Source organism: Oncorhynchus mykiss, chromosome 19 (genome assembly GCF_057628025.1).
Source record: "Oncorhynchus mykiss isolate SJ-2025 chromosome 19, ASM5762802v1, whole genome shotgun sequence".
Lineage (NCBI taxonomy): Eukaryota > Metazoa > Chordata > Actinopteri > Salmoniformes > Salmonidae > Oncorhynchus > Oncorhynchus mykiss.
In genome coordinates this window covers 67,438,873-67,466,636 of record NC_143040.1, presented here as the reverse complement: position 1 = coordinate 67,466,636, position 27,764 = coordinate 67,438,873, and the positions used below count along the sequence as shown (strand labels likewise).

General features: G+C 43.2%; 1 protein-coding gene across 1 annotated transcript in view; it reads right to left on the bottom strand.

Annotated features, from left to right (window-relative positions):
• Window positions 1-258: 258 nt before the first annotated feature.
• The window catches only part of LOC110498192 (MAM domain-containing glycosylphosphatidylinositol anchor protein 2), a 185,227-nt gene continuing 157,721 nt past the window's right edge, over window positions 259-27,764 (bottom strand). The window contains exons 11-17 of the mRNA XM_036955189.2: window positions 26,395-26,572; window positions 18,734-18,754; window positions 12,476-12,631; window positions 7,119-7,283; window positions 2,709-2,839; window positions 2,117-2,216; window positions 259-1,210 (exon numbers count right to left, since the gene is read on the bottom strand). Of these exons, the coding sequence (XP_036811084.1) occupies window positions 1,122-1,210; window positions 2,117-2,216; window positions 2,709-2,839; window positions 7,119-7,283; window positions 12,476-12,631; window positions 18,734-18,754; window positions 26,395-26,572 (840 nt within the window). The 3' untranslated portion in view covers window positions 259-1,121. The remainder of the gene's footprint in view (window positions 1,211-2,116; window positions 2,217-2,708; window positions 2,840-7,118; window positions 7,284-12,475; window positions 12,632-18,733; window positions 18,755-26,394; window positions 26,573-27,764) is intronic.

Genomic DNA, 27,764 nt, shown 5'->3' with positions numbered 1-27,764 from the left:
TGAAATAAAGAGATGCTAACCTTTCATACAAATGCCTGGATTGCAACAACCATTGTTAATATAAGCAAGACTACTTCAGCTTTAAAAATCCTCATCAATCCCGTTTAGATAATGAAAGAGAGATATTTCATGTGCATCTGGGACACAGAGAAGCCCCTACAGTAGGTCGAAAGGATCTAATAGAGTTGACTGTGAGGAGGAGTGCAAAGGTCCAGAGGTTGATTACACCAGGCACACCATAGTTCAGCCACTACATAGTAGAGTAACCAGTGTATGCACTTTTTAATGAAACCAACATTTTAAGCAACCTCAAAAAAAAAAAAACACAGAGGAATAATTGTGATGAATTGACTTACAGATATGCATATAATGCACTAAGCAGTCGAAGTTTAGCCTCTGGGTAGAAGGTATGCACGTGTTTGTTTATACATATTTTGATGAAACCGACCCTAGGCAACCTCTGAGTTTTAAAAGGGGTTAAAGCGACAACACAAAGAGGAATAGCAGTCTCTAACATATTCATGAGAAAAATAGCTTCGGGTCAATGTGGGTTATTGAGTGAATTTCGTACATTTACACTCTTAACATAAAATCAACCTCTTCAACACCCATCTCATTAAGCAATGAATTATAGTTATTCCTTGGCCTTGACAAGCAGCAAACAAATAACATATGGAAAATGGAAAGAAAAAAATGGGACCACATCATGTGTCCTTGTGCTTTACAGAAATGTACCATTCCGTTCCGATCCTTGAGCCAATATACACAATGATGGCACCCACACTCTGCTTCGACTGGCTTCACCTTGGGGGGAAAAAATTAGGTGTAGCCCCTACTACTGGAGCGTCTACTATGGAGAACCCGGCTCTCCATCCTGACCCTGGAGTCCTGACCTTGGAATGCTCTCTGTGCATATTTCAGAAAAAAAAACAAGATTGACTGAGTTTTTTTAATTTATTCCTGCATGCTCCACCCTGGACCAGCGCTGGACTGCTGCTGCTCTCCTGAAGACTGGAGAGGAGTGAATCTTTGGTAGTTTTGGGGGTGTAGACAGTCAAAGTCTGCAGATTCTTCCACAGGGGTGGGGCCGGCATCAGGTTGCTCCTCCTGAGAGAGAGGGGTCACCTCTGATGACCCACAAACACCAGGGTCAGTGTGACCAAGAACTGACATATATGGTGCGCGGTGGGAGGAGACAGTGATCTCAGATCTGTAGGGATAGAGAAAGATAGAGAGAGATAGAAAGAGAAAGTAGAGAAAGAAAGAGAAAGTTGGTGATGTAGATAAGGATGATGTGTGAAAATAATTTCAAAACGATTTAATTGAGCTAACGGGATGACGTGTGGGTAACATGTACAATTCCGTATTTGATTTAAGGAAGACTAGAATACATGTGATTGTTTTTAGTTGTTCTGAGGAGGACCGTACTCTTCTTCTCTGGAGGAGTCTCCTCTGGTATATAGAGATGCATTGTGATTTCTCTCAATGTAGACTCACAATACTTCAGTGGCAGCTCAGCATCAAGCATTAATAATGCTTATTGACGAAATACATCAAGTACTATATGAGCAAATTCAGTTAAGAGGTTCTTAAAAACATTCCCATTAGTAGTATTTGTACTGAACCTTGTTAATCAGTAAAGAGACCCAGCCGACAGTCTCCAGTGTACAAGCGACAGAGCAGCTAAAGCCTAATATTTTAATGTAAGACGCTGATATCTACCATTTGGGAGGATAGTTAACATAATTTTAAAAGGCATTACCAATTGAAGTAATGTAAGTAATGAGGGAATAAAAATTAGCTATTGCACAAAATTATTTTTATTTTTAGGCCAATCATCAGATAGTACAATTTTCTGGCATGCATAATATTTTTGAAGCAGACGTTTCTTCATAACCTCTAAAATGTATTTTCACTGACGATGCCTGAAACAAAAATACAGTGGCTTATACTCTCGACGAGTAAACCTGTTTTTCGAAGAACTAACAATACCAGATTCAGTCCTTGATTTATAGTTCCTGAAGAGGAATGATATAAACGTAGGCCTCTTCCTGATTGATTGGTTCTGGTTGACGTATAGGTCATGCCCCCCCCCCTCCCCCAAAAAAGCACTTACTGTTGTGTGGAGGGTCTTTACATTCTCCTTCCTCAATGGTGACATCATCAATGGCGATATCCCCTTCTATCCCAGGACCCCGAATTCCTTCCAGAACCAACTACCAAAACAGGATAAGTGAGACAAAGACAAAACAAGTTAAAACCAACTGCTTAAATGTCTTCCTGCTACAAATGGGCTCCCGAGTGGTACAGCGGTCTAAGGCACTGCGTCTCAGTGCTAGAGGCGTAACTACAGACCCTGGTTCGATTCTAGGCTGTATCACAACCGGATGTGATTGGGAGTCCCATAGGGTAGCGCACAATTGGCCCAGCATCGTTAGGGTTTGGCCGGGGTAGGCTGTCATTGTAAATAACAATTTGTTCTTAACTGACTTGTCGAGTTAAATAAAGATTAAATACAATTTAAAAAAATAATACAAATAATGACTCATTCTGTGAAGCATATAGCAAAAATATATAAGACAAATGCTTATATAAGACATCGGAATAAGAGAGGAAGCACATATGAAGGCAGTTTTGTACTTTGCACCTTAGGGCCACCGTAGTTCTGCATTGATGACCCACTGCTCCTCCCATAGAGTTGTACCCACCTGGAAAGAGGCTGTTGGGTGAATGTTGACTTTGGCTTGCTTCCATCGGTCTCCTTGGTTCCCGACCAGGGTCCACACGGAACTGTCTGCGCCCGACTGGCCCTTCTGTCGTAAGTAAGCATTTAACGCTCCTAGAGGAGAAAACATCAAGCTCTTTAAGGACAACATTGTGCCAGGGAAGCTCAGTCAAGCACAGCTTATGTATTTGAAAGATTTCAAGTCCAATTTGAGCCCAAGTCTGATATCATCTATGGCCTCGTCACAGTAGCACATCTCCTTTATTTATAGATTATACTTATTTAATTATTAATAATTGACCTGATAAAAATAAAACACATAACAGCTCATTACGGCAAATACTAAATGATTCAAGGGGTCTACACATTAACCTCCCCTTATTGAGTGGTGGCTTTTACTGAAAGAGTGGAATGTATCACAATGGATTCATTTGACAATATAATTCACTTGTCAAGTGATGATCATGAAAGTCAAATCTTGTATGTTTCTTTTCAGTGCAAACGAGGTGATGCCAAATAGTGTGCTCTGATGTGTAGACCCACATGAAAAAATACTACAGTTTATTATAGAATACTACAGTACTCTATAGAAGTACTCTATAGTAGTACTCTATAGAAAGCCCCTGATTCTAGGGAATTCTGTAGTAAACTTGAGTAAACTGTAGTCCTTAGACGTAGTATATTGGCCATATACCACAAACCCCTTATGTACCTTATTGCTATTATAAACTGGTTACCAATGTAATCAGAGCAATAAAAATACATGTTTTTGTCCTACCCCTGACATACCACGGCTTTCAGCCAATCAGCTATTAGGGCTCAAACCACCCGGTTGATAAGTTAGAATACTTTACTCCACACTGTAGTATCCCTCAATCTTGTAGTGCTTACAATAGAATGTTGCAGTAAACTGTAGAATACACTACACAAACATTTTGGGGGTGATTTTAGTTTTTGGTTAAAAAAAAAACAATAAAAGAATTCAGCTAAAAATGAGTTTACTTTAGGAAATCTATTCCCGAGTATTCTCACACAAGAGAGAAGACATACGTGATTGTGTCTCAGGTATGAAATGATTGTTGGGCTTTCTTTTTGGGCTTAGTTGTGGTTAATATGCAGTGTACAAATCATTTTCCGGCCTCCAGACAAACTCTGAAGAATGTTTTAGTATAGTATATTGTATAATACTTTAGTAAATACAACAGTATTATCCACATATTTCTCCACATATTTCTTCCTCAAGAGAAAGAGAAAGCCCCCAGTTCTATGTGAAACATAATCTAACAAAAACACGATAGTAAATACTACAGTCATGTCTGCAAAAACATGACAATAACTACTATACTATACTACAGTAATGTCTGCATAAACACTACAATAAATACTATAGTATAGTACAGTCATGTCTGCAAAAACATGACAATAACTACTATACTATAGTAATGTCTGCAGAAACACTACAATAAATACTATAGTATAGTACAGTCATGTCTCCAAAAACACTACAGTAAATACTATAGTATACCACAGTAATGTCTGCAAAAACACTACAGTAAATACTTTAGTACACTATAGTCACATCTGCAAAAACAATACAATGAATACTACAGTAAAGTCCGCAAAAATGTAGAGGCCAAACTAGACATGCCACTCCCCTGTGATGGGAGACTTAAGTGGATCTTACTGGATGATCCAATGACACCAACAACAGACTCCTGCAAAATGCCCTCTACTTCAAATGAGAACTCAGTCTCTCCACCACCCACTCACTCACATTCTGCACAGAATCAAAAAAAGGCTCTGAATGCAGGTTACCTTTCTTTCTCTAACAGAAAGCAGTGAAAGGAAACAGACAGGTTAGGACACAAGCCGTCAGCCCTTTCTGGCTCTGGCTGCTGGTTGCTGAGGCTGAGAGAGCAGAGAGAGAGAGAGGGCCCATTGAGACCTGAATGGACTAGGTTGACACGTCCTATTCAGAATCGCGACAGCTTTGTGGAGCAGAAAATTGTGGTTACAAGCGTGTCTTGCAGGTCAGGGGTCACACCCATCGCTCAAGTGCAACTGTCTGTCTGATTAAGACACTGCGCCAACAGGAGAGCAGGGGTGTGAGACGACAACCTTCAGGGGAGCCTGAAAATAATCTGACGGAGGACAAAGTTATTAATACTCAAATAGAATGGTTGTAAAAAAAACTGAAATAGTGTGCTCAATTTCCATTTTTCACCAACGCTCAGGGTGCTTCGGATATTCTGGCATTGAAGTGTTATTGAGTGGTTGTCAAATTAAAAAAGAAAGGTGTGTGTACAACTTGAGTGGTAAGCAAACACTTTTATCTAATCATCAGGGAGGTAGCGAACAGGGAAGTGGTGGATAGGTGAGGGAAGCACAGCCAAGAGCTGCCCAGTGACACAAGCCTACCAGACGAGCTAAACTACTTCTATGCTCGCTTCGAGGCAAATATCACTGAAACATGCATGAGAGCACCAGCTGTTCCGGAAGACTGTGTGATCACACTCTCCGCAGCTGATGTGAGTAAGACATTTAACAGGTCAACATTCACAAGGCCGCAGGGCCAGATGGATTACCAGGATGTGTACTGCGAGCATGCGCTGACCAACTGGCAAGTGACATTTACAACCTCTCCCTGTCCGAGTCTGTAATACCTACATGTTTTAAGCAGACCACCATAGTGCCTGTGCCCAAGAACACTAAGGAAACCTGCCTAAATGACCGACCCATAGCACTCACATCTGTAGCAATGAAGTGCTTTGAAAGGTTGCTCATGGCTCATATCAACTCCATTATCCAAGAAACCATAGACCCACTCCAATTTGCATACCGCCCAAACAGATCCACAGATGATGCAATCTCTATTGTGCTCCAAACTTCCCTTTCCCACCTAGGCAAAAATAACACCTATGTGAGAATGCTATTCATTGACGACAGCTCAGGATTCAACACCATAGTGCCCTCAAATTTCATCAATAAGCTAAGGACCCTGGGACTAAACACCTCCCTCTGCAACTGGATCCTGGACTTCCTGACAAGCTGCCCCCAGGTGGTAAGGGTAAGTAACAACACATCCGCCACGCTGATCCTCAACACAGGGGCCCCTCAGGGGTGCATGCTCAGTCCCCTCCTGTACTCCCTGTTCACACATGACTGCATGGCCAGGCACGACTCCAACACCATTATTAAGTTTGCTGACGACACAACAGTGGAAGGCCTGATCACTGAAAACGACGATACAGCCTATAGGGAGGAAGTGAGAGACCTGGCCGTGTGGTGCCAGGACAACAACCTCTCCCTCAATGTGATCGAGACAAAGGAGATGATTGTGGACTACAGAAAAAAGAGGCCTGAGCACACCCCCATTCTCATCGATGGGGTTGCAGTGGAGCAGGTTGAGAGCTTCAAGTTCCTTGGTGTCCACATCACCAAAAAACTAACATGGTCCAAGCACACCAAGGCAGTCGTGAAGAGGGCACAACAAAACCTATTCCCTCTCAGCAGACTGAAAAGATTTTGCAGGGGTCCTCAGATCTTTAAAAGGTTCTACAGCTGCACCATCGAGAACATTTTGCATCACAGCCTGGTATGGCAACACCTCAGCCTCCGACTGCAAGGCACTACAGAGAGTAGTGCGAATGGCCCAGTACATCACTGGGGCCAGCTTCCGGCCAACCAGGACCTCTATACCAGACGGTGTCAGAGGAAGGCCCTAACAATGGTCTAAGAGTCCAGCCACCCTAGTAATAGACTGTTCTCTCTGCTACTGGATGGCAAGCAGTACCAGAGCGCCAAGTCTACTGTAGGTCCAAGAGGCTTCTAAACAGCTTCTACCCGAAACCATAAGACTCCTGAACATCTAATCAAATATCTACCCAGACTATTTGCATTGCCCCCCCCCCTCTTTTACACCGCTATTACTCTCTGTTGTTATCATCTATGCATAGTCACTTTAATAACTCTACCTACATGTACATATTACCTCAACTAACCCGTGCCCCCGCACATTGACTCTGTACCGATACCCCCCTGTATATAGTCTCGCTATTGTTATTTTACTGCTGCTCTTTAATTATTTGTTACTTTAATTTCTTATTCTTATCCATATTTTTTTCAAACTGCATTGTTGGTTAGGGGCTCGTAGGTAAGCATTTCACTGTAAGGTCTACCTACACCTGTTGTATTCGTCCCATGTGACTAATACAATTTGATTTGATATGCTTGCAAGTGGATTCTGATTGAAAGCTAGCAGGTATATATTTAAGAGGTCAAACACACTCCCTCTAAGCTTAAATAGACTGGCCCGATAAAAGAGCTACAGTGCACCATTTGCATTCATCCTTATACCATACATGCCATGTGTGCTGGCACCCAGGCATCTCACCTATGTGTTTCCCATACATATGGTAGTAGAAACCAAAGCAGTAGGTTGGAGAGGACGTCACAGTCCCATAGGGGCTTTTGGGGGCGACGTTGAAAGTGGGGGTCAACAGTCGAGCCTTTTCTCCCTCCAGGCGTGGTCGAGACGTCTCGATATACATGTAGAAACCTGTATGATGGTAAAACAATGACAGTCAATGTAGAAACCTGTACGATGGTAAAACAATGACACTGACCGAACAACACAACATATTGTATGTAAAACCCCCAAAAGTAACCTTCACTGTCCTGCCATGGTAACCTTCTCTGTCCTGCCATGGTAACCTTCTCTGTCCTGCCATGGTAACCCACTCTGTCCTGCCATGGTAACCCTCTCTGTCCTGCCATGGTAACTTTCTCTGTCCTGCCATGGTAACCCTCTCTGTCCTGCCATGGTGAGCCTCACCATCCTGCCATGGTGACACTCTCTGTCCTGCCATGGTGACCCTCACCATCCTGCCATGGTGACACTCTGTCCTGCCATGGCAACCCTCTCTATCCTGCCATGGTGACCCTCTCTATCCTGCCATGGTGACCCTCACCGTCCTGCCATGGTGACACTCTCTGTCCTGCCATGGCAACCCTCTCTGTCCTGCCATGGTAACCCTCTCTGTCCTTCCATGGTAACCCTCTCTGTCCTGCCATGGTAACCCCCTGTCCTGCCATGGTAACCCTCTCTGTCCTGCCATGGTAACCCTCTCTGTCCTGCCATGGTAACCCTCTCTGTCCTGCCATGGTAACCCTCTCTGTCCTGCCATGGTAACCCTCTCTGTCCTGCCATGGTAACCCTCTCTGTCCTGCCATGGTAACCCTCTCTGTCCTGCCATGGTATTGTGATTCTGACCTGGGTTCCATTAATATTTATCTACTTTCAAATACGTTGATCATTTCATTAAGTCTGCCTCGAATGCCAGAAGGGCTGGCTTTGCACTTTTTGTAGCTTAGGCACTGCCGTTAGCAGGCCATAAACTGTTCTGGTATCAGGAAAGGTTTCTGCACTGCAATTCTCTGTCTGACCTTGTATACAGTGCAATCCATAATACAAGCCTTCTCCGTGGATACCAATCAGATAAAAAAAGATCAAGGAATGTTGGGAAACTGTGAGCCGCATGTGTTTCATCGTAATGCCTTGGATAATTAAAAGCAATGCATTATTTCTGACATAATCCATCGTAACATGCTCTAAAACACTTAAACAAATGTATCACCGATTAATTGGTTTATTTTAACGGCTGGGGCTTTTGACATTTAACGAGTGGATAGCATTGCGGGAGATTGTACATTGGGGGAATGGTTACTGCTAGTTCCCTTAAGGCATACGTCGATGGGCAGGTAGTGACAGACACTCATATTTCATAATGCTGCCCGCTCTCTAAAGGAAATGTCACAGCCATCCCCGCAGCACTGCAGATGTCCATCATGGCTACTACACCCCATAGAGACACAGGCAGAGAGGAGGGGGAGGAGAAGGGGCGGAGATGGGGGTGGAGGAGTAGATGGGGCAGAGGAGGAGGCGATGGGGTCGAGGTGGAGGAGGAGGAGAAGATGGGGCGGAGGAGGCAATGGGGCGGAGAAGGAGGAGGAGATTGGGCGGAGGAGATGAGGCAGAGGTTGAGGAGGAATAAATTAGGAAAAGGAGACGGGGTGGAGGAGGAGGAAATGGGGTGGAGGAGGAGGAGGAGATGGGGTGGAGGAGGAGGAGGAGATGGGGCGGAGGAAGAGGAAATGGGGCGGAGGAGGAGGAGATGGGGCGGAGGAGGAGGATGAGATGGGGAGGAGGAGGAGGATGAGATGGGGCGGAGGAGGAGATGGGGCGGAGGAGGAGGCGGCCATGGGGCGGAGGAGGAGGAGATGGGGCGGAGGAGGAGGATGAGATGGGGCGGAGGAGGAGATGGGAGGGTGGAGGAGGAGATGGGGCGGAGGAGGAGGATGAGATGGGGAGGAGGAGATGGGGCGGAGGAGGAGGATGAGATGGGGAGGAGGAGATGGGGCAGAGGAGGAGGATGAGATGGGGAGGAGGAGATGGGGCAGAGGAGGAGGATGAGATGGGGCGGAGGAGGAGATGGGGTGGAGGAGGAGGAGGAAATGGGGTGGAGGAGGAGGAGATGGGGCGGAGGAGGAGGAGGAGGAGATGGGGCGGAGGAGGAGGATGAGATGGGGAGGAGGATATGGGGCGGAGGATGAGATGGGGCGGAGGAGGAGGAGGAGGCCATGGGCCGGAGGAGGAAGAGGAGATGGGGCGGAGGAGGAGGATGAGATGGGGCGGAGGAGGAGATGGGGCGGAAGAGGAGGATGAGATGGGGCGGAGGAGGAGGAGATGGGGCGGAGGAGGGGAATGAGATGGGGCGGAGGAGGAGGATGAGATGGGGTGGAGGAGGAGGAGGATGAGGTGTTATGGTGATTTTCTGGTGACACTGTCTGTGATTTATTTAGAATTCAAGGCACACTTAACCAGTATGGCTACCACAGCATTCTGCAGCGATACGCCATCTCATCCGGTTTGTGCTTAGTGGGCTATCATTTGTTTTTCAATAGGACAATGACCCAACACACCTCCAGGCTGTGTAAGGCTATTTGACCAAGAAGGAGAGTGATGGAGTGCTGCATCAGATGACCTGGCCTCCACAGTCAAACCGATCTCAACCCAATTGAGATGGTTTGGGATGAGTTGGATCACAGAGTGAAGGAAAAGCTGCCAACAAGTGCTCAGCATATGTGGGAACTCCTTCAAGACTGTTGGAAAAGCATTCCAGGTGAAGCTAGCTGAGAGAATGCCAAGAGTGTGCAAAGCTGTCATTAAGGCAAAGGGTGGCTATTTGAAGAATCTCAAATCTCAAATATATTTTGATTTGTTTAACACTTTTTGGTTACTTCATGATTCCATGTGTTATTTCGTAGTTTTGATGTCTTCAATATTATTCTACAATGTAGAAAATAGTAAAAATAAAGAAAAACCCTTGAATGAGTAGCTGTTCTAAAACTTTTGACAGTAGCGAAGATACATTGCTCTGAGACTACCGTCCGCTGTGGACACACAGCCTGACCGCCCACCTCCCCATAATTCCCAGCCTTCAGCTAAACTGGCTGTATTTATTAGCCTTCAGCTAAACTGGCTGTATTTATTAGCCTTCAGCAAAACTGGCTGTATTTATTAGCCTTCAGCTAAACTGGCTGTATTTATTAGCCTTCAGCTAAACTGGCTGTATTTATTAGCCTTCAGCTAAACTGGCTGTATTTATTAGCCTTCAGCTAAACTGGCTGTATTTACAAGCCTTCAGCTAAACTGGCTGTATTTATTAGCCTTCAGCTAAACTGGCTGTATTTATTAGCCTTCAGCTAAACTGGCTGTATTTATTATCCTTCAGCTAAACTGGCTGTATTTATTAGCCTTCGGCTAAACTGGCTGTATTTATTAGCCTTCAGCTAGACTGGCTGTATTTATTAGCCTTCAGCTAGACTGGCTGTATTTATTAGCCTTCAGCTAAACTGTCTGTATTTATTAGCCTTCAGCTAGACTGGCTGTATTTATTAGCCTTCAGCTAAACTGGCTGTATTTATTAGCCTTCAGCTAAACTGGCTGTATTTATTAGCCTTCAGCTAAACTGGCTGTATTTATTAGCCTTCAGCTAGACTGGCTGTATTTATTAGCCTTCAGCTAGACTGGCTGTATTTATTAGCCTTCAGCTAAACTGTCTGTATTTATTAGCCTTCAGCTAGACTGGCTGTATTTATTAGCCTTCAGCTAAACTGGCTGTATTTATTAGCCTTCAGCTAAACTGGCTGTATTTATTAGCCTTCAGCTAGACTGGCTGTATTTATTAGCCTTCAGCTAAACTGGCTGTATTTATTAGCCTTCAGCACTTCAATCCGTTTGTGTGCCTTCTTGCATTATATGTTTTGCTAATTGTTTATCCTTTTTTCATTCATTGACCTTTTAATTCCTCTTTTATTCACTTATTGTTGTTGCATTATTGAGAGGTAAACCTGTAAGTCAGCATTTCATTGCACTGTGTGCTCACGTAGATCATGTGTACATGACGATTTAACAAAACCTGAACACTGTCCTTGACCTCCCGGCCCTGCTGGAGGCTCACCACCAGAAACAATCTCTCAGAACCACCCTCCCTCCTCCCCATGGCAACACTGTACACAGCAAGAACCATGAACACTTCCCAGAAGTGGCCTTCTCAGAGTTACAGAACGCATTGTATTGTACTCCTTATGTTGACTTCTGTGTTGCTTTGTGAAAATACTGTTTTAAGAAAGAGATCTATTGATTCTTTTCGGGAATGCATCCCATGTCTCACATCCCATAGCATTGTATGCATGGTTATCAGTACTGTAGGTAACATGGAGAGAATAGGAAGTACATTTCAAACAAAGTTTAAAACATGGTTTCCATTCATGTCCTTGAAATGTTTTCCACATAAACACCCAGGTACACTGGCCTGGCTAAAGCTACAGACTGAGGTCGTCCTTTTGTCATTTCAGTGTCAAACAAAAAACGATTCTATGTTTTTCTATCAGGCCGTCACTAACAAACAATTCTAATTGTGACCTAACAACTAGAAATCAGTCATTTTCAATGGAATTAGACACGAGTAGAAATTCATTAATTTGACAACTATAGATTTGGCGACCAGAGTTGAGAAAGTACCAACGTTATGAAAATAATCAGTGACTTGATTTAGCGACATGACTATTTACTATAGTTGTACCTTATCATCATCTCATCATTGTACACCATCATGATCAATGTCAACTACATGTCAACTACATTGACCATGATGTGAGTAAGGCCTGTTTTCTCATCAATAACTAGTGTACAGGTGGGGCCTGTTTTCTCATCAATAACTAGGGAAGGAGAAGGGCCTGTTTTCTCATCAGTAACTAGGGAAGGAGAAGGGCTGAGGTATCACTAAAACAAGAGCAGCCTATGTGGAGCCGTTGCTATGGATACTCACAGACTCAGAGCCACCATGAGCAGAGCGCATGTAGAGTGAGCTGCACGCAGGGAGTGAGTGGCAGACAGAGAGGAGCAGCTAATGGATTTACTAATGGAGGAAGATAATTCTGAATTGGGGTTTTGGGCAGGTCAGGGCCTTAAATTTGGCCGAAGCAATCAGGCCTAGGGTAGGGCCTGAACGTTGCGTCGCGGGCATGGGTAGGGCTTGGGCTTAAAATTCAGACCTGTGCAGTGCTCTACAACTACTTGAGAGCAGAACAGAATGGAGAAATTGGTTGAAAGATAGAGAGCACAGTGTTGTGTTGTGTTGGTGAGAGTGTGCATGCATGTAAAGGTACATTGGTGTGTGTGCTAACCTTGCTTGGAGCCCACTCGGTCACTGCTGGGCCCTGTGTTGGGCGTATACTTGGTGTCTCTGGTGGCGGCACTGTGTCGGGTCCAGTCAAAGTCATCCCTCTTGTCCTGGGTGAACATACACACGGCCTCGTCCTCAAAGCTGCACTGGAACTCTCCTGATGGGGAGGACACGCAGAGAAGACATAGAAATCTAATTATTATTCTACCTTTATTTCAACAAAGAACAGACTGAGACCAAGGTCTCTTTTACAGCTGGGCCCTGCATATACATGTTTACACATACAGTTCAGGTACAATGATTAAGAAACTACACAAGACAAAACCATCACAGATAACACAAACAATACAGCAGCAGATTGTTACATTTACACACAGGTTATTCCCCTAACAGGTTATTCCTCTAACAGGTTATTCCCCTAACAGGTTATTCCCCTAACAGGTTATTCCCCTAACAGGTTATTCCTCTAACAGGTTATTCCCCTAACAGGTTATTCCCCTAACAGGTTATTCCCCTAACAGGTTATTCCTCTAACAGGTTATTCCCCTAACAGGTTATTCCCCTAACAGGTTATTCCCCTAACAGGTTATTCCCCTAACAGGTTATTCCCCTAACAGGTTATTCTCCTAACAGGTTATTCCCCTAACAGGTTATTCCCCTAACAGGTTATTCCCCTAACAGGTTATTCCCCTAACAGGTTATTCCTCTAACAGGTTATTCCCCTAACAGGTTATTCCCCTAACAGGTTATTCCCCTAACAGGTTATTCCCCTAACAGGTTATTCCCCTAACAGGTTATTCCTCTAACAGGTTATTCCCATAACAGGTTATTCCCCTAACAGGTTATTCCCCTAACAGGTTATTCCCCTAACAGGTTATTCCCCTAACAGGTTATTCCCCTAACAGGTTATTCCCCTAACAGGTTATTCTCCTAACAGGTTATTCCCCTAACAGGTTATTCCCCTAACAGGTTATTCCCCAAATAGGTTATTCCCCTAACAGGTTATTCCCCTAACAGGTTATTCCCCTAACAGGTTATTCCCCTAACAGGTTATTCCCCTAACAGGTTATTCCCCTAACAGGTTATTCCTCTAACAGGTTATTCCTCTAACAGGTTATTCCCCTAACAGGTTATTCCCCTAACAGGTTATTCTCCTAACAGGTTATTCCCCAAATAGGTTATTCCCCTAACAGGTTATTCCCCAAATAGGTTATTCCCCAAATAGGTTATTCTCCTAACAGGTTATTCCCCTAACAGGTTATTCCCCTAACAGCACAAGAACTTGCATTACCCGAAACAGTTACAAGAAATAGAAAAATACAAATCCTCCAATAAATGTTTAAAATGGGCGACAGGGGGACAAGAGTCTCAAATTTAAGTTTAGTCTGCAGGCTATTCCATAGGCAAGGAGCATAACAGGAAAAGACAGCCATACCCAACTCTGTGGAAATCGCATGGGCCTCAAGTGTAATCCATGTTTGAGACCTGATTTTAGGAATTATAATTATAATGTTGATGAGTGATGATAAATCAGAAGGTAGTTTATTCAGAAGTGCTTTATAGACAAACACGAGGGCATGTTGCTCTCGTCTCATGGACAGCGAAGTCCAACCCACATTTTGATATAAAACACAGTGGTGAGTTCTGTAGCTAGCGCCCGTAATAAACCTAAGTTCGCAATGATAAGTAGCATCAGCGATTTAAGTGTTGATGCTGTAGCATGCATGTAGATAATATCCACATAATCTAGAACAGAAATAAAAGTAACTTGCACAATTTGTCTTCTTTGTAGAGGACAAACATGTCCTGTTTCTATAGAGGAAGCCTAGCTTGATTTTTAGCCATTTACGAAGTTCATCAACATGCATTTTAAAAGACAGTTTATCAGCCAACCATATCCCTAAGTATTTATATGCAGAGACCTGATCAATTCGATCTAATCTAAACTCGTAATCGCAAGTGTATTTTCAACCAACTTTTTGAACCTATTAAAAATTATAAAATGTGTTTTATTTTAATTTAAAACAAGTTTAAGCTGTATAAAAGACCCTTGTAATATCTTAAAATCTGTCTCCAATAGTGATAATACTTGGTCAGCCGTTGAATCGATAGAGTACATGACAGTGTCATCAGCATATAAAGGAATTTGACACTTTCTTATCTCATCACCGATGTTGTTTATGTAGAGAGTGAACAGTAATGGACCAAGTATAGAACCTTGTGGGACCCCTTTAACCAACTCCAATGGCTCCGACTGGACGCCGTCAACTCTAACAGCCTGACTTCTATCCTTAGTCCTATTAACGACAGTTTACCAAAAGGTATTGCATGGTCTACAGTGTCAAAAGCTTTAGACAAATCTATGAACAAGGCGGCACAGTACTTTCTATTATCTAGGGCATTAGTAATATAATTTACAACACGTACAGTGGCCGTAGTGGTACTGTGTTTAGGTCTGAAGCCAGATTGATTTCTAGAAAGAGTTTTGTTAACAGTTAAAAAAGATTGTAGTTGCCAATGATAGGTGCCGCACACTTGAGTAAATATGGATCCAGATTGTCAGCGCCTAACGATTTCTTAGAATCTATAGCAGATAGTGCAGATAAGACCCCGAGGGGCTGAAACAATAGACCGGTCAGGATCATGTTGGCCGTATTTTCTTTCAAAAAGAAAACCAGCAGAAATAAAGTGCTTATTAAAAACATCACAAATTTCCGTTCGGTCACTGATGATCCCAGATTCCGACGTAATTTGTTTCAGCAGGGAAGTCGAGGAGTTTCCTGGTCTAAGTGAGTTAACAGTTTTCCAGAATTTAGAGGGATCACCAGCAGACTCTGTCAGAGCATCAAGAAAATACTGAGATTTAGCCTTTTTATTATTCTGGTCCATTTATTTCTCAATTGCCTAAAAAGCAGCCAATCAGCTGTTTCACCACTTTTCCTCGTCAAGGCCCATGCTTGATTCTTTTGCAGGAAAAGGATTTTCAAATCGCTGGAGAACCAAGGATTAGTTCGATTTTTTACCCTAAGTCGCTTTAACGGGGGCGTATTTATCAGCCATGAAGGTAAAACATTTATGAAAAGAAAGAGAACGCTAAAACTGGGTCCATTATGCAGTTTACGGATAAAAGCTCTGAGTAATAAAGGTCATGGATAAAGGCTTGCTCTGAGAAGTGTTTATAGTTTCTCTTTAGAATTATACAGGAGTCAGGGTTTTTTTTAGCCTAGTATCTCTGATAAATGCAATAGGGCAGTGGTCACTGATTTGCAAATAACCCACTAGATATATATTTGTGAGGTGTATTTGTTAAGACAAGGCCCATTAATGTAGATTTTTGGGGGGGTCTTTTGGATTAAAACGGGTAGGTATAGTTATTAGTTGAGTAAGATTCAGTTCGTTACAAATGTCTTTTAATTTAAACGATGCTAGCATCAGCCAGTCCAGATCAAATTTTGATTTGTCACATCAGCCAAATACAACAGGTAGACCACACAGTGAAATGCTTACCTACAAGCCCGTAACCAACAACACTTTAAGAAGTTTTACCAAAAAAAAGTGTTACGTAAAAAATAGATAAGTAAAAAATAAAAAATAAATAAAAAAGTAACAAATAATTAAACAGAAGCAGTAAAATAACAGTAGTGAGGCTATATACAGGGGGTACCGGTACAGAGTCAATGTGGAGGCTATATACAGAGGGTACCGGTACAGAGTCAATGTGGAGGCTATATACAGGGGGGTATCGGTACAGAGTCAATGTGGAGGCTATATACAGAGGATACCGGTACAGAGTCAATGTGGAGGCTATATACAGAGGATACCGGTACAGAGTCAATGTGGAGGCTATATACAGAGGGTACCGGTACAGAGTCAATGTGGAGACTATATACAGAGGGTACCGGTACAGAGTCAATGTGGAGGCTATATACAGGTGGTACCGGTACAGAGTCAATGTGGAGGCTATATACAGGTGGTACCGGTACAGAGTCAATGTGGAGGCTATATACAGGGGGTACCGGTACAGAGTCAATGTGGAGGCTATATACAGGGGGTACCGGTACAGAGTCAATGTGGAGGCTATATACAGGGGGTACCGGTACAGAGTCAATGTGGAGGCTATATACAGGGGGTACCGGTACAGAGTCAATGTGGAGGCTATATACAGGGGGTACCGGTACAGAGTCAATGTGGAGGCTATATACAGGGGGTACCGGTACAGAGTCAATGTGGAGGCTATATACAGAGGGTACCGGTACAGAGTCAATGTGGAGGCTATATACAGGGGGTACCGGTACAGAGTCAATGTGGAGACTATATACAGGGGGTACCAGTACAGAGTCAATGTGGAGACTATATACAGGGGGTACCGGTACAGAGTCAATGTGGAGGCTATATACAGGGGGTACCGGTACAGAGTCAATGTGGAGGCTATATACAGAGGGTACCGGTACAGAGTCAATGTGGAGGCTATACACAGGGTATTACGGTACAGAGTCAATGTGGAGGCTATATACAGGGGGTACCGGTACAGAGTCAATGTGGAGGCTATATACAGAGGATACCGGAACAGAGTCAATGTGGAGGCTATATACAGGGTATTACGGTACAGAGTCAATGTGGAGGCTATATACAGGGGGTACCGGTACAGAGTCAATGTGGAGGCTATATACAGAGGATACCGGTACAGAGTCAATGTGGAGGCTATATACAGGGGGTACTGGTACAGAGTCAATGTGGAGGCTATATACAGAGGATACCGGTACAGAGTCAATGTGGAGGCTATATACAGAGGATACCGGTACAGAGTCAATGTGGAGGCTATATACAGGGGGTACCGGTACAGAGTCAATGTGGAGGCTATATACAGAGGGTACCGGTACAGAGTCAATGTGGAGGCTATATACAGGGTATTACGGTACAGAGTCAATGTGGAGGCTATATACAGAGGGTACCGGTACAGAGTCAATGTGGAGGCTATATACAGGAGGTACCGGTACAGAGTCAATGTGGAGACTATATACAGGGGGTACCGGTACAGAGTCAATGTGGAGGCTATATACAGGGGGTACCGGTACAGAGTCAATGTGGAGGCTATATACAGAGGGTACCGGTACAGAGTCAATGTGGAGGCTATATACAGGGAGTAACGGTACAGAGTCAATGTGGAGGCTATATACAGGGGGTACCGGTACAGAGTCAATGTGGAGGCTATATACAGAGGATACCGGTACAGAGTCAATGTGGAGACTATATACAGGGGGTACCGGTACAGAGTCAATGTGGAGGCTATATACAGGGAGTAACGGTACAGAGTCAATGTGGAGGCTATATACAGGGGGTACCGGTACAGAGTCAATGTGGAGGCTATATACAGAGGATACCGGTACAGAGTCAATGTGGAGACTATATACAGGGGGTACCGGTACAGAGTCAATGTGGAGACTATATACAGGGGGTACCGGTACAGAGTCAATGTGGAGGCTATATACAGAGGATACCGGTACAGAGTCAATGTGGAGGCTATATACAGAGGATACCGGTACAGAGTCAATGTGGAGGCTATATACAGAGGATACCGGTACAGAGTCAATGTGGAGGCTATATACAGGGAGTAACGGTACAGAGTCAATGTGGAGGCTATATACAGGGGGTACCGGTACAGAGTCAATGTGGAGGCTATATACAGAGGATACCGGTACAGAGTCAATGTGGAGGCTATATACAGGGGGTACCGGTACAGAGTCAATGTGGAGGCTATATACAGAGGATACCGGTACAGAGTCAATGTGCGGGGGGCACCGGTTAGTCGAGGTAATTGAGGTAATATGTACATGTAGGTAGAGTTAAGGTGACTATGCACAGATAATAAACAGAGAGTAGCAGCAGCGTAAAAGAGGGTCTGGGTAGCCCTTTGATTAGCTGTTCAGGAGTCTTATAGCTTAGATACTACTGAGATAGACTTTATGTATTTTCAAACATCTTATCGACGGTTATGAAATGTGCTCATATTGTATTAGGAACACGGTATTAATAGGAAATATTAAATTTTTGACATTATTAAGGACCTGTGTATTGCGATGGATAATTCATATGAATAAACTGTGTATACCATAAAAAAAAAGGTGTATAACATAAAAACCCTACCTTTTATTAATTCATTCATCTGGTCACTGCTAATTAAAACATTATGGTTGGCTTGTCTTATTAAATATCAAACTGCCATGGGTTAGGGAGTCCATTTCATAGGACTGATACTTACTCAAGTGAGGGTTGACTGGAGCTGAAAGAGAAAACAAAAGACACTTGAATCATTTAGGAGTTCAAACTTATGAAAGGAATGCCTGCGTCTAAGATTTCATCTCTACTCTGTATAAAAGAGCCGTGGGGAAATCTAAAAAGGAAGAACTACTTTGTTTGTCCCTGCAGTCTAATTTGAGGCGGAGTACTAGGGAGTAGTGAGGCCATGCCATCAACCCCTCTTATCATCCGGAGGGAGAGAGGGTTAGGGTTAGGTTACTCCGGAGAGAGAGAGGGCTTATGGGCTGCAGAGGGCTAATGGAAGAGAGGAAGCACAAGACTCAGGTAAACTATACAGACCTGCATCTTTCTTAATTTAATTCACCACCTTCCCTATCTGTGCTCGCCAGGAACTGTGGCTGAGTCCTTTCCTAATCCCAATGAGGGCAGAACTGCATGCTGGGTAGAGATTTTCAAACAATTTGCAGTGGAGATAGCTGACGTGAAATGTATCCCAATTTCAACCAATAAACTTCCAGAGCCTAACCTGTAGAGAGAGTATTCTTCAAGCAAAGTAGGAGTTTGGGAGATGTATTCAGGCTGTAAATTTCACTGTGAGATGTTTGAACTAGAGTAAACCGTGTATCCCATTTGATGGTGTAACAGATCAGCCCGGTCCAACAAAGGTGCAGCCAGAGGCATCCGTCCTATTGGCTAACGATAAATGGTCAGATATGAACAGAATGAAAAAAAAAAAACATCAGAAAACACAACAACAGCAGATGTTTAAGAGAAAAGGCTACTATTATCGAAGAGAGATCTGTCAAAAAAAATGTAAATGCAGAGAAATGATCCCATTTAGCAATTGTATAGAGAACCACCAATTGATTCATTGATGATTCAATTGAGGATTAAAATCTGAAAATGCCTGTGACTGCATCAAATTATTGTAATTTGGGAAACTGTATAATACGAAGGAGTGGGCTGGTGGTTTGTGGCGAATCGCATCAGATGTTCATTATGGGCCTTTTTCTCCATAGTTTCCCCTATTCTGAGCCGCAATTATGCATCGGGAGGTTCCATTTCCCCCACTACTAAACCACCCAGCTGTTCCCAACTTCAGTGAGGAGAAGGAGGTTCGCCTTGGTGGAGAGGAGCAGATGCTGCTAGCTTGGAAACATGCTCTGCATTAGTACTGACTCTAATTGATAGGGTCTCTGTGCACTCAGTACCTAGATAGACCACAAGCACTGCGCAGGCAGGGAAGCAGTAGGCAGGGAGGCACAACATTTAGTCAACATCGTTGAATACACATTCGAATTGCAGCATGGCTCTTTTGCTCGTTGTGTCCGGTAGCGTGCATATCTGGAGGACTTAGTTGCACGGACACCGTTTTCCTAAGCCTACATCAGAAAAAGGTATTTACACAAACATGTTTTTGTACATTCTCCTTTTCTCCCGTAGGCGTCACTTCGGTAATATCCTTGTTTTTTTTCTCAAAAAGCTGCCGTACAATATTTATGGAGAAGAGAACACGATTCTTGAGACCAAAGTTGCACATAGAAAAACATATACTGTAACTAACTCTTAACACCAACATGAAACCCAATCCAGTGTGTCAAAGTGAAGTGGCTGGCATGTCCTCAGCCACAGCTGTTATCCAGAGGACAGTTGTCCGCCGTGCCACTGCTCGTTAGAACCAGCAAGTGCACTGCTAGTATTTAAAAGGCTTGGGCTGCATACCGTATTCCCGGGGTATGTAGATACACACAGGTATTAAGTGTAACCAAAAATTCTTCAAGGCACTCAGATGTCAAACAGGAGTGATTATACACTATCATGATTCTGGTTTATAAAAATGAACAAATACACACACACAAAAAAAAATATGTTGTCTGAGGTAACTTGGAGATAACTTTGGCAATCTTGACACAACTCATGCAGGAGGGAGATGAAACATTTCAGGTCATAGATAGATTTGGAGGAATCATCAGTTGTCCGATACATTATTTATATACAATGTTGTATCCCTGGGGGGTTAAAATACATATGTAAATATTTGAGGTCACGGTGTCATTTTATGTGAATGTGTAAAAATGTTTTCTCTCATATCTATCCACTTGCAGTGTGCGTCCGGGTGTGTATGTTGCGAGTGTTTGGGGTTGACTGTGTGTGTGTGTGTGTGCGTGAGTGCGTGATTGAGTGTTGAGCATCTATTTTATTGTATAATATGAGACCACTAAGCAATTAACATTTGAAAACAAGTGTTATCTTTTACCATACACAGTTGAAGTCGGAAGTTTACATACACCTTAGCCAAATGCATTTAAACTCAGTTTTTCACCATTCCTGACATTTAATCCTAGTAAAAAGTCTTAGGTCAGTTAGGATCACCACTTTATTTTAAGAATGTGAAATGTCAGAATAATAGTAGAGAAAATTATTTATTTCAGCTTTTATTTCTTTCATCACATTCCCAGTGGGTCAGAAGTTTACATACACTCAATTAGTATTTGGTAGCATTGCCTTGAAATTGTTTAACATGGGTCAAACATTTAGGGTAGCATTCCACAAGCTTCCTACAGTAAGTTGGGTGAATTTTGGCCCATTCCTCCTGACAGAGCTGGTGTAACTGAGCCAGGTAGGTAGGCCTTCTTGCTTGCACACGCTTTTTCAGTTCTGCCCACAAATTTTCTATAGAAATGAGATCAGGGCTTTGTGATGGCCACTCCAATACCTTGACTTTGTTGTCCTTAAGCCATTTTGCCACAACATTGGAATTATGCTTGGGTCATTGTCCATTTGGAAGACCTATTTGCGACCAAGCTTTAACTGATGTCTCGAGATGTTGCTTCAATATATCCACATAATTTTCCTCCTCATGATGCCATCTATTTTGTGAAGTTCACCAGTCCCTCCTGCAGCAAAGTGCACCCACAACATGATGCTGCCACCCCCGTGCTTCACGGTTGGGATGGTGTTCTTCGGCTTGCAAGCCTCCCCCTTTTTCCTCCAAACATAACGATGGTCATTATGAACAAAACTGTTCTATTTTTGTTTCATCAGACCAGAGGACATTTCCCCAAAAAGTACGATGTTTGTCCCCATGTGCAGTTGCAAACCGTAGTCTGGCTTTTTTATGGCGGTTTTGGAGCAGTGGCTTCTTCCTTGCTGAGCGGCCTTTCAGGTTATGTCACCATAGGACTCGTTGTACTGTGGATATAGATACTTTTGTACCTGTTTCCTCCAGCAGGTCTACAATTGTTTTTCTGCAGTCTTTTTCTTTTTTTCTTTTTATTTTCCCATGATGTCAAGCAGAGAGGCACTGAGTTTGAAGGTAGACCTTGAAATACATCCACAGGTACACCTCCAATTGACTCAAATGATGTCAATTAGCCTATCGGAAGCTTCTAAAGCCATGACATCATTTTCTGGAATTTTCCAAGCTGTTTAAAGGCACAGTCAACTTGGTGTATGTAAACTTCTGACCCACTGGAATTGTGATACAGTGAATTACAAGTGAAATAATCCGTCTGTAAACAATTGTTGGATAACTGACTCATGTCAGGTACAAATCAGATGTCCTAACCGACTTGCCAAAACTATAGTTTGTTAACAAGAAATTTGTGGAGTGGTTGAAAAGCAAGTTTTAATGACTCCAACCTAAGTGTTTGTGAACTTCCGACTCTAACTGTAGTTTTACCACAATGTCCTCAGTGATTGTATAAATTGTAATTAGAGAGTTTAATAAAGCCTAAATAATGTTATGATGAGTATAAGGGTCTCATACATATCATTACATTTACACAGTATAAATATTCCTGAACACAGCAAAATACACTTTCCAATGGACTTTACACTGATAGGCTAAGTGTGTCACTGCATCAACGGTGACTTTTTCGAGGTGAGTTTTGATGTTGTTGTTACAGCACAACCGATGGTCACATGGGACCTTAAACTCTGTCAAGGGGGAGACCGGAGCGTAGAGGTTGAAATGTCAGGTCAGGCATGTCGTCAATCTGTACTGTATGAGCAACCACCATAACATGGATACAGCATAAGCTCAAATTCCAAGCCTGTGGGCCACAAATAGGCCTAATGTGGCACGAGGGCAGGGAGTTTCAGACCTCTGACATGGAATATATAGAATACTCCTAAAAACAAGATAATAGGTGGAAAGCACTCTAGTGCTGCTATTTCCTCATCTCACCTGGGTGCAGAGGAAAACATGATTAGAGAATATAGGCTGGAAGCATCTAATTAGTGCAGAAGGTCAGTGAACTGCTGTGTTTGTTTGCTAGTCAGAGCAGCCCACCACCAGACTGTGTTCTGTTGTGTTTGTATGGGGGGGGTTGGCTGGCTGCGTGCGTGCAGACTTCACAGGCTAGGGCTGAGAGCTGACGGTTTGTAGCAGACGTGTAATTCAAAGGCTGGAACTAGAATAGGCTAGGCTATTCAAGTTTGGAAGAGAGAGGACTCAAAACCTGGACAGTATCGTGTCTTGTGTTGCAGTGCTGCACTACAAGGACTTCCAACTGTGTTGAAGCTGAAGCAAAGCTCAGGCTGTAATTCTAATTCTGCAGCCTGTTGAACGGAGTAGATTTGTTGAACAGGTGTTTGCGGAGGACATTTTCAGGGCCTCTTTTCACTCCCTTCATAAGAAAGTACCAAAGAAAAAGGACGGATTGATATAAAAAAAAGTAAATGATAGTGAAGGATAAAGAAATAAAGTAGACATTAGACAATGATTGTGGAACCTTGTCTACAGAAACACCAGTGGTAACAGACAGGGAATTAAAGTCCACCCCTCCAACTACATACAAAATCCTTTCCGTTTGTATTCTTAGCCGAAATCCTTGCTGGATGGCTCTTGATACTGTCTGCCACCTCCCCGTCGGTGACAATGGCACTTTTTGATGACTAAGTTGAGGAGCTGAATGTTTTCTCATGTAATTATGCTCTGAATGTGTAATCATCACTGGTACAAATTCATCTCTCTTTTTGCTTTACTTCCTCCTTGTAAATAAGAATGCTCTGTCAAATGTATTGACAGTGACCTATCTCATGATTCAGTATTTTCCTAACCAGTAGGGGTCCCTATTACCATATAAATATGTCAACATCTGGGAGGCCCTTACTGTGATACATTACATGATCAAAAGTATGTTGACGTCGAACATCTCACTCCAAAATCATGGGCGTTGAAAATGTAGAATTTGTTCTAAACTGACATGCCTAGTTAAAAAATGGTTTGATTAAAAAATGTAAACATTTAAAATATGGAGTTGTTCCCCCCTTTGCTGCCATAACAGCCTCCACTCTTCTGGAAAGGCTTCCCACTAGATGTTGGAACATTGCTGAGGGGACATTCAGCCACAAGAGCATTAGTGAGGTCGGGCACTGATATTAGGCGATTAGGCCTGGCTCGCAGTCTGATTTCAAATACATCCCAAAGGTCTTCGATGGGGTTCAGGTCAGGGCTCTATGCATGCCAGTGAAGTTCTTCCACACCAATTTCGACAAACAATTTCTGCATGGACCTCGCTTTGTGCACCCCCGGGGGCATTGTTATGCTGAAACAGGAAAGGGGCTTCCCCAACTGTCACAAAGTTGGAAGCACAGAATCATCTAGAATGTCATTAAATGCCGAAGCGTTAAGGTTTCCATTCACTGGAACTAAGGACCATAGCCCAAACCATGATAAACAGCCCCAGACCAAAATTCCTCCACCACCAAACTTTACAGTTTGCACTATGCATTGGGGCAGGTAGCGTTCTCCTAAATAAAATCAAATGTATTTATATAGCCCTTCTTACATCAGCTGATATCTCAAAGTGCTGTACAGAAACCCAGCCTAAAACCCCAAACAGCAAGCAATGCAGGTGTAGAAACACCCAGATTTGTCTGTCGGACTGCCAGAAGGTGAAGCGTAATTCATCACTCCAGAAAACGCATTTCCACTGCTCCAGAGTCCAATGGCTTTACACCACTCCAGTTGACATTGCACGCTCTCTTGGCATTGCGCATGGTGATCTTAGGCTTGTGTGCAGCTGCTCGACAAAGGGAACCCATTTCATGAAGTTCCCGACAAACAGTTATTGTGCTGACGTTGCTTCCAGAGGCAGCTTGGAACTCAGTAGTGAGTGTTGCAACCAAGGACAGCCTCTTTGCTTGACATCATGGGAAAATCAAAAGAAATCAACCAAGACTGCAGAAAAAAAATTGTAGACCTCCACAAGTCTGGTTCATCCTTGGCAGCAATTTCCAAATGCCTGAAGGTACCACGTTAGTCTGTACAAACAATAGTTGCGCAAGTATAAACACTATGGGACCACGTAGCCATCATACCGCTCAGGAAGGAGACGCGTTCTGTCTCCTAGAGATGAATGTACTTTGGTGCGAAAAGTGCAAATCAATCCCAGAACAACAGCAAAGAACCTTGTGAAGATGCTGGAGGAAACAGGTACAAAAGTATCTATATCCACAGTAAAATGAGTCCCATATGGACATAACCTGAAAGGCTGCTCAGTAAGGTAGAAGTCACTGCTCCAAAACCGCCATAAAAAAGCCAGACTACGGTTTGCAACTGCACATGGGGACAAACATCGTACTTTTTGGAGAAATGTCCTCTGGTCTGATGAAACAACAATATAACTGTTTTGCTATAATGACCATCGATATGTTTGGAGGAAAAAGGGGGAGGCTTGCAAGTCGAAGAACACCATCCCAACCGTGAAGCACGGGGGTGGCAGCATCATGTTGTGGGGGTGCTTTGCTGCAGGAGGGACTGGTGAACTTCACAAAATAGATGGCATCATGAGGTAGGAAAATAATGTGGATATATTGAAGCAACATCTCAAGACATCAGTCGGGAAGTTAAAGCTTGGTCGCAAATGGGTCTTCCAAATGGACAATGACCCCAAGCATACTTCCAAAGGTGTGGCAAAATGGCTTAAGGACAACAAAGTCAAGGTATTGGAGTGGCCATCTCAAAGCACTGACCTCAATCCAATAGAAAATTTGTGGGCAGAACTGAAAAAGCGTGTGTGAGCAAGGACGCCTACAAACCTGACTCAGTTACACTAGCTCAGTTAGAAGGAACGGACCAAAATTCACCCAACTTATTGTGGGAAGCTTGTGGAAGGCTACCCAAAAACGTTTGACCCAAGTTAAACAATTTAAAGGCAATGCTACCAAATACTAATTGAGTGTATGTAAACTTCTGACCCACTAGGAATGTGATGAAAGAAAATCTGAAATAAATCACTCTGTCTACTATTATTCTGACATTTCACATTCTTAAAATAAAGTGGTGATCCTAACTGAGCTAAGACAGGGGATTTTTACTAGGATTAAATGTCAGGAATTGTGAAAAACTGCGTTTAAATGTATTTGGCTAAGGTGTATGTAAACTTCCGACTTCAACTGCACATCCTTATTGAAGAAAATTATTTCTCTACTGTACAATGCTGAGGGGGATTCTGTACACTATACAACAAAATACAACACAATATGCAACAATATACATTAACACCATATAGAACTGTGAGCATACAAGGCCATGCTAGACCCTACTGAAGAATATACAGTGCTGAAGGCCAAGTAGATTTTGTACAGTACAATTAACTCCAAATAGAGCATTGTCCAGGCCGCCCAACTAGACAGAGAATGATTTCCGCTCACCACTGTATCTGATGGTTCTGTCTGTGGAGTCTCCTTCCCCGAAGCGTGTGATGGGGGTGAGGCGCACCAGGTAGGCCTCTGGCTTGATGAGCTCCGTCAGGTTGTGGGTGATCAGCTCGCCCTTGGCGATCGCTCCCTCCATGGGGATCTCTTGCTCCCACCACCTCGATTGGCCCGTCTAGACAACACATAGGAATATTTTATTGGAAAATCATTAAAATCAATTCCAATGCTTATTTTTACAAGTGCACATAGGCCAAACTCGACACATTATAATCACTTCCTACTGGTCCACGTTCTGAACTCAAGGTGAAAGGAAACTAATAGGATACACTTGAATGGATTACGTATTTTGCAAGGAAGGGCAACCATCACTACAGCCTCCACTTGGTTATATGATCTTCGTCCCATCTACCATAAAGTTAGCCGACTAAACAATGTCCTGTGTAATTGTGTGCTATTCTTTTGGTGCTGAAATCACTAGGTTTTTATAAAAAACGCCAGAGCTCCAGTCGGCCACCACTAGTCGACCACTAGTCCATCGTGTAATGTGGAGTTGAGTTTCGCCGGCTACCATAAAGTTAGATCTGATTTAACCATAGACATTACAACCAGTAGAAAGTGATATCTACTGACGTCATCCACGTGTTCCAATGAAAAACCCCCGATGGCTCTTGCAGTATTTGAATTTGAAGCGAGACATATTGCTGAATGGGGCTGAAAGGCACCAGAGAGGAAGAGGAAGAGAGAGGCCCAACTCGATGGAAAATCTGTTTCCCTCCAGTAGGTGGTGTTTTTTTGTTGTTTCGCCCACCATGCAAGGAGTTTTTGTATGGAGGTCAATGAGTGTCGAATTTGGTCCCCAAAAAATGAGTGGCTTGTTTGATACTCGAGGTCGGAGTTGTCTCGGGATGGATATAGGGGCAGCGGGTAGCCTAGTGGTTAGAGTGTTGGGCCAGTAACCGAAAGGTTGGTGGATTGAATCCCTGAGCTGACAAGGTAAAAATGTGTTGCTCTGCCCCTGAACAAGACAGTTAACCCACCGTTCCTAGGCCGTCATTGTAAATAAGAATTCGTTCTTCATTGACTTGCCTAGTTAAATAAAAAAAATACATTAATGAAATGAGGCTAGTAGCATAGCATCTCTCTCTATTGAATACAGTTGGTTGATGTCAAACCCTAATTGAATATTCAAAATATTATTACAATAATGAGATGTATCCACCAATCCAAAGAAAGGATAGGTGGGAGCTAGATGGCCCGTTGTGTCGCTTTGTGGACAACGACTCCCATTGTTTGGGTGGAGAGACAGGTATCTTGTCAGTATATCCATAATCCTTGACGGCCTAAGGATTATGGTGAAAGTGGCC